This window comes from Rhamphochromis sp. 'chilingali', assembly GCF_963969265.1.
Source record: "Rhamphochromis sp. 'chilingali' genome assembly, chromosome: 20".
Taxonomy (NCBI): domain Eukaryota; kingdom Metazoa; phylum Chordata; class Actinopteri; order Cichliformes; family Cichlidae; genus Rhamphochromis; species Rhamphochromis sp. 'chilingali'.
Genome location: NC_137947.1, coordinates 31,933,846 through 31,940,901, shown reverse-complemented (window position 1 = coordinate 31,940,901; position 7,056 = coordinate 31,933,846). Strand labels below are relative to the sequence as shown.

The 7,056-nt window shown below is 53.0% G+C and overlaps 1 protein-coding gene across 8 annotated transcripts in view; it reads right to left on the bottom strand.

The window, feature by feature from the left end:
• Nucleotides 1-21: 21 nt before the first annotated feature.
• Nucleotides 22-7,056, bottom strand: part of usp54a (ubiquitin specific peptidase 54a) — a 45,156-nt gene continuing 38,121 nt past the window's right edge. For 6 of the 8 annotated variants that reach the window (XM_080869644.1, XM_080869646.1, XM_080869647.1 and 3 more), the window contains 7 exons: nucleotides 6,701-6,887; nucleotides 6,528-6,602; nucleotides 4,224-5,035; nucleotides 3,734-3,831; nucleotides 3,526-3,642; nucleotides 2,332-2,557; nucleotides 23-1,886 (listed from right to left, as the gene is read on the bottom strand). In XM_080869644.1, the coding sequence (XP_080725770.1) occupies nucleotides 1,348-1,886; nucleotides 2,332-2,557; nucleotides 3,526-3,642; nucleotides 3,734-3,831; nucleotides 4,224-5,035; nucleotides 6,528-6,602; nucleotides 6,701-6,887 (2,054 nt within the window). In that variant the 3' untranslated portion in view covers nucleotides 23-1,347. Of the gene's footprint in view, nucleotides 1,887-2,331; nucleotides 2,558-3,525; nucleotides 3,643-3,733; nucleotides 3,832-4,223; nucleotides 5,036-6,527; nucleotides 6,603-6,700; nucleotides 6,888-7,056 lie in introns of all 8 variants that reach the window. The other 2 variants (XM_080869649.1, XM_080869648.1) reach the window with 2 other exon arrangements.

The following is a 7,056-nucleotide window of genomic DNA, read 5'->3' as shown; positions in this document are numbered from 1 at the left end:
GACTTTTTCCTTTAAACATTTTATTCGTCCTCTCGTCTGTGTTCACTCTACAGCGTAGAAAAATAAGCATCAAAAATATACCAACGAAATCAAAATCCACTGTGGCAAAGCAAACGTGATGCAAAAATAACTTCATCTGAAACATCAACCTTTCACTCCGAGCTCACCTGGAGCACCACGTGGGTGGAGCCAGTGCCGGTCTTGGCAGAAAGTCTAACAAGCCAATCGGAGTAAGAAAAATAAGGGAGGCTCCTCCCCCAAATAAATGGGAGGGATGTCGAAAGAAATTGGCAACGAGCGAAAGAAACGTCTATCGTAACACTTGTGAAGTGCGCTAAAAGCGGTCAAGCTACCGCGCTAACAAACGTCATCACGGCAGCACACGAACACCTGCGACAGGTGAGCTGAAGACATGCTAAATATTAGCTGCTCAAACAAAGCTGCGGTTATTCTTCTACAATAATCTAGAGAAGAGAAATGAGCCGGCCGGGCTGCGACAGGTGAGCACGCTCAGGTTAGTTCGCCTACACACAACTACAAAAATCACCAGGAGGACGCGCTTCCACGCGTCAGCGCCACGACCCGCAAACAACTCCTGATGCTCCAATCAAAGTTGATCAACTGGACCAACAGAAGAAAGTCCTCCACCCGTGAGCCAGCATCCACCCGTCACTGAACGAGCTGAAGCCCTCATTGTTTATATACAGGTGGACCAGAGCGCCCTGCTTTTGCGGGCCGGTTCTGGCCCCCGGACCGTATATTTGACAGCTTTTCAGTTAAAACCTCCTAACAGACTAAAACAAAAAAAATGATGCTGAGGTTAATGCAAACTGCGCCGGCTCGTTGGGGACGTTCCTCTGAAGACGGTCAGGAGCAGAGTGGTGTTATAACGCTGGCGTCCACCAGGGGGGGCTCACGCGACAGCAGGTGAACCCACGCCAGGCATCGCAACCGTTTGTTAGCGTTTAAGTTTACAAGCAGCGCGTCTGAATTTGAGCTTTACAGAAATTATCAAACACTTCTCTAAGATCAGGACCTCGAGCGTGCTTCAGCTCTCAAACCAAGCCGCTCTTTGCTTCTGTCCAATCAGAGTTCAGGGCCGAGCAGACAGCAGGTCGCCGCTCGGAGCTTCGTGATGTCAGAGACGTGTTGGTGTGCGTGAGCTCGGCGAGGCGAGCGGAGCAGCAGGAGATCCGTGATGAAGAAGTGAGGATGAGAGGGCGACACTGCAGAGCCAATCCAAGAGTTTTCCTCCAAAGTGACATCATCACGCCGCACACACAGCGTTTGAGCTCCTTCACGATGTCAGCGAGCCACATTTGCAGTAAAACTCTCGCTGTGGTCCGATCAGCTGGTTGGCCGGAACCGAGCCACGTAGGCACCGCACGAGGAGCAACAGGAGCGCGCCGGCTCGGCAGGAAGCTGCTGGCAGAGCGAGCAGAGCTGGGGGGGCCGGCGGGGCCGAGGAGGCTGCGGGTGGCGAGCGAGGCGGGCGTCCCAGGAGGAGCTGGGCTGGACTGTCCTGGAGTTGGTATCGCGTCGCCAGTCGCCGTCTGGGGGGATGTCCAGGCGGAGTGGGTGGGCAGGGCCATCTGACGCTCTGAGGTGGTGGGGGGCGTAGCCCAATGAGGGGTGCCCGTAGTGGCCGTTGGCGCTGGCGGCGGAACGACGAGGGCGGAGCATGGTGGCGTAGAGGCTCTGCTGTCCCAGAGGGGAGGCGGGGCCGGTGCCAGCTCTGGGCCTGGGGAGGGAGGAGGTGGAGGGAGGTGGGGCTCGGCGAGGAGCTCGAGGCAGCGTGCCGTAACTCAGCGGGACGCCGTGAGCTGAAAGAGTCTGACGCCGGTCAGACACAACCAGAACGTGCTGCTGGATGCTCGCACCAGCTCCTGAGGAAGAGGAAGAGGACACGTCAGGCGGCGTTCACGCTTTCTGCCACACCCTCAGCGCTGTGCAAAAGTCCTGAAGACGACCGGCAGAAATGAGGCGGGGCTCACACCAAACAGCCCGCCTCCATCATGTTTCAGTAACTCTGCACACGTTTCACTTTTTCCTACAAACGGTGACTCAAGACTTATGCACAGCACTGTAGGCGTGACGGCTTCACATGTACAGCACGGCAGCAGGGTCACATGACTGCAAAGGAATCCTGTCACTTTGATCATTTCCAGGTTTTCACCTGTGAGCAGGTTGCCATGGGAACGCTGGGAGCGTTTAATCAAACTAAACTGTCTGAACTACAGAGAGAATCCGACTTCAGCATTTGTTGAACTGCATTTCCCAGCATGCCCGGCCAGCTGCTCTGAAGATGGAGGTGAAGGGCCGGCACGTTACCTGAGTGTCCCCAGGATGAGGGCCTGGAGCTGGGGGGCTGTGATGTCTGCGTGGGGGGGTGCTGTGCAGGAGGAGAGGGGCCGTGGAGTCGGGGCTGGTGGTGGTGGGAGTGGTCTGCAGTGAAGGAGGGAGAGGAGGGGGGATGCAGGGTAGAGGAGCTGGAACGACGCAGGAGGGAAGAGGAGGAGGAAGAATGTCTGAGGGGGGGTCTGGACACAGAGGGGTCCTTCAGGAGGAGGAGGAGGAGTGAAGGTGGAGGCGTCAGTGAGAAAACAAAGGGAGGGGGAGAAATGAAAACATGTTAACGTGATGAAGAAAAAAACACACATGAAACAAGAGCGAAAAGATAAAAAAAAAAACAAACATGGGGGAGGGGCTTGCATCTTTGAGATGCAAGTCTGGGGGTGACACCATGATCGTGTCTGCGTGCACGCTGCTGAATGACTCAGTTCTCCCCTCACGTTGTAACAGATTTAGGAATCAAACCCTCGGGCCGAGGGAACGCGGTGAGGATCTGACGCCGAGCGCCGCTCAGCTGTCGGGCTCTGAGGTTAGAAGCTTAATGGGAGAACTAAACTGCCCATCAATGTTTAATGCGGCGGCCTGAGGCGATTCCTGAGGCCTGAATACGAGATGGCTGAACGCCAGCGGCGCCGAGAGCAGAGCGAAGCGTGCAGAAACACAGGAAGCTGCTGCTCAGAGACAGTTCCAGTTAAATATTCTCCATCCTCATGAGTGGTAACGTGTTTATGAGGTCACAGGCTAAAATGTGACAGCGTCACTCGATGGGTGTGACTCGAGTTCACCTGGACAGGTTCACTGATTTTTAAAGATGCCTCATTTTTCTGTGACATGGACGGAATAAAGAGGTTTCCCTGCTCTGCACCAAAGCTGAGCTCCAGGCTGCAGTTACAAGGTGCGACCACAAGGTAGCAGAAGGAAGCTGCTAGTGCCTCTGTGTGTTCCTGTCTAACTATCTTTGTGAGGACCGAAATCTGCATTCTACTACACTTGTGAGAACCGGTGTGTCCTCACAAGTTTGAAGCCTTTCTGAGGCTCAAAATGTGGTTTTAGTGTCAGGGTTACAATTAGGTCATGGTCAGGTTTAGAGTCCGGGCTAGGGAAACCATTATGTCAATGAAGGTCCTCACTAAGATAGTTGAATGAGCTTGTGTGTGTGTGTTTCTCTCTTACACAGCTGTGGGAGGGGGCGAGGTTTTGGGGTCGCGACCCGATGACGGTCCCACTGAGGCTGCGGGCGATGCGTCGCAGGTTTTCGGCGCTGTAGCTCTCGTCTTCAGCTGACGGCGGCTGCAGGTCAAACAGGAGAGTTCAGTTTTTTTAACAAGGTCGCACAAACAACGTGAACGCCGTCATCGGCTGAACGCACAGGTGTGCACACCTTCTGCAGGCCTGCTATTGGGGTCCTGTAGGCGTCTCTCTCGATCTCAGCTGTCGGCGTTTTTGAGCGTCCAGGACCCAACTGCCTCCTCCTCACGCCTGCACGCACACACACACACACACACACTATGAACATCATTTATAGCTCACAGTCACACGGGCAGGATGGCGTCTGCTATCAGCAGCTTCATGTCTGTGACGTAGAGGAGCTGAGACCAGCGTTGGTGCCTCACGTTTGATCCGTTTCACTCACTGCAGGAAACTTAAAGTGCATTGTGGGTAAACACGGAGCAGGCGTTGCTTCTGCTGGAACAATCTGAACTTGTTTTATTAACTCGTGTTAGCAGCGCCATCAGTTCACGTTTATGACGGCATGAACAGGTCAGCTGAGCGAAGGCTCCTGATTGGTTGGAACTATTAATAAATGTCCAGCTTCAACCTCTGAGGCACCAAACGCTGCAGTTCCACTGACGTCCAGCAGAGGCTCCTACCTGGTTTGCTGCCGCTCGGCTGGGGGCTGACTCCCCGGCTGCCCCGGTGCATGCTGGGAGCCAGCAGACTGGCCTGGTACAGCGATTCCAGCTCTGACAGCTCCTCGCCGGGCGTCACCAGCGCCGCCGCCGCCACCAGTCCCCCTCCCCCAGTGCTCTGGGAGCCATAGTATCTGTTGACGTTTTCAGCCCAGCGTTCCACGGGCAGCGCCACTGTGGGCGGGGAAACGGGCAGGTCCGGGCGGCTCACTGGGGGAATGTTGGCGGGGGAGTCTGGCGGTGAGTACAGGTGCGAGCTGATTGGTGGACTGGGAGAGTCGATGACGTCTTGGTCTAGGTATAAGCACGACCAGTTCCTGGTTGCATGAGGGGCAGGGGGCGGGGACGGTATGTGGCTGGAGTCTGGGGGTGTGGCCTGAGGCTGCCGGGTGTAAGACGGTTTCAACGTCTCAACAGGTGACAGGATTTGGGGATGCAGCCGGGGTGGGGGCGGGGCTTGTACTGGAGGCACTGGGGCAGGAGATGTTATGGTCCACTGCACTGAAAGCTCCTCCTCTTCAAGCGGAGGGGGTGGAGCCAAGTCTTCCACAGGGGCATCCACACAGAGAGCAGGGAGGGAGCCGACGCTACAGAGGGTCTTCCTGTCCTCCCGAGGTGAACCTGAAGGGGCGGGGTCAGACACCAAGGTTGACTGGGGAGGCAGCGACCTAATGAGGCAGGTGGAGGGAGGCGGCGTCTGCTGGTCCACAGAGGAGGCTGATTGGCTGCTGTGCATCTCTGTCAGAAGTATTCGGCCCGAGAGAGGCTTTTCACTTTGGGGGGAATAGGATAGAAAGGCGGGGGGGAGAGAGGGGTGTGTTAATGACTGGCTTTACACCAGAGCTCTGTGTAAACTTCAAATATCTGCTCCATTTATCAAGACGTCACATATTTGCAAAAGTGCTCTGACGTTTTCAGAGACGTCTGTTAGCCACCAGCTGACCGCACAGCTGGAGTGGCCATTGGGCATGCCGGGCATTTGGCACTTTCATTTTCTAACGGTATAAACGATGATGGTGGTGAATTAGCCAATTGGTCATGATCAACGCTGGGCTGGACCAATTACAATACATCCATGTTGAGGTGAAAAGGGAAGCGATTTGTCCCGGACTTCAGCTACAATGAAAAAAGACACAAAGCTGGAGTTATTCTGTGTCTTTGCTGCACAGCTGTTTCTTCTTCTCTCATTCTCTCCCCTCCCTCTCCTGTTGCTACTTCGATCATGAAACTGATCAATGATCAGCTGATCGGCTCTCTTGTTTGTTTATCGCCCACTTTGCGCCAGAAACAGGAAACCAGCGGATGTCGCGCTAAACAACAGCAGCACATTTAAGCTTGATCAGCTGTTGTTAGAATTTATTTAATATTAATTTCTAGTATCAGCTGATGTTTGTGGGAGCCACAGCTGGAAAGCTGCTGGTCATGATGTCGGTTTGGAAACATGAAGGTGATACAAATCATACATATATACAACAGTGTACGTCACTGTCACAGCAGCTTTGCTTTCGTTCAAAGGCTTTATGGTTTTTCATGTAATACCTGGTGGGCCGGTCAATACCTGGGGCCACGCCTTGACCACCCGGTCAGCTGGTGGGTAACAGGCATCTCTGGAAACGTTAGAGCACTTTTGCAAATATGTGACGTCTTGATGAATCGAGCAGATATTTGAAGTTCACACAGCAACATCCTCACCTGAAAATATCTTAAACGTTTATTTTGTGACCCAGACAGAGTAATATTTCAAACTTGGACACTCTGTGTTTTGGATGAAATGCATTCTGGGATATTTGCCTGGGTTTAGCTACAGCAGCTAACAAGCTGATTGGAGACCAAAACAGCCAATCAGAATTTTTTGCATCCAAGTCTGTGATTGGCTGGTTTTGTGGCACAAATATAACGGTGTAGAGAAAGAGTTGAGCGCACACGGGCAGAAATGTTGAGAGCGCGAGCAACACATGCAAAAACTGAGCGAGAGGGGCTGCTGTTGTGTGTGTGGATAATAGCAAACACTGAAACACAGTTTTTGCACGCAGCGATGAGTTTTGTTCGCTCAGATTTAGCTTTTCTTCGCTCAAAACAAATTTCTCCTCAAAATGCAAAACTTGCAAATTTTTCTTACGTGCGCTCAGATTAGTGGCACAAAAATAACGCCACATCATCGCGTTAGAACCACATGTGTGAGTTTACTGCACGAGACTAATAATTACTGCCCGATTTATTCTCAATTTATTTTTGCTCTGGTTGAAGCTCTCGTCAGGTTCTTACATCAGCCCATGAGGAGGTAAGATGTCAGGAGTTTTGAGCTCAGCTGAGGATTTACACCTCCAACCTCCACAGGTTCTGTTCACACATCAGGAATAACAAGGTTTAATACACAGAAGGTAACAGGGCGCCACCTGCTGGTGCGTTCTGATTGGCTGATCAGGCTGCAGCGGTACCTGTGCTGTTCCTGGAGCTGCTGCTCCTCCTGCTGCTGCGGTGGTTTCTCTCTGCCTGCCTCTGAGTCCTGCTGTTGTTGCTGCAGCAGTTGCATGCGCTGCTGCAGGCTGCGGGCTCTCCTCATGCAGCGCTGCAGCCGGCTGTGACTACTAGCTCCGCCCTCAGCCACCACCGGCCGCAGTTTGGCTGCAGCCGGGTCACGATTCAACAGAAAATCCACAACAGAAGGAAAATGAAAAGAAAACAGAAAGAGAGAAAAGAATAAAAAATGAACCAAAGATGCAGAAAAGAACTCGTTATGATGATTTCATGCAAAACAATCTGACAAAGAAAACTCACAGCTGACAGGAAATCA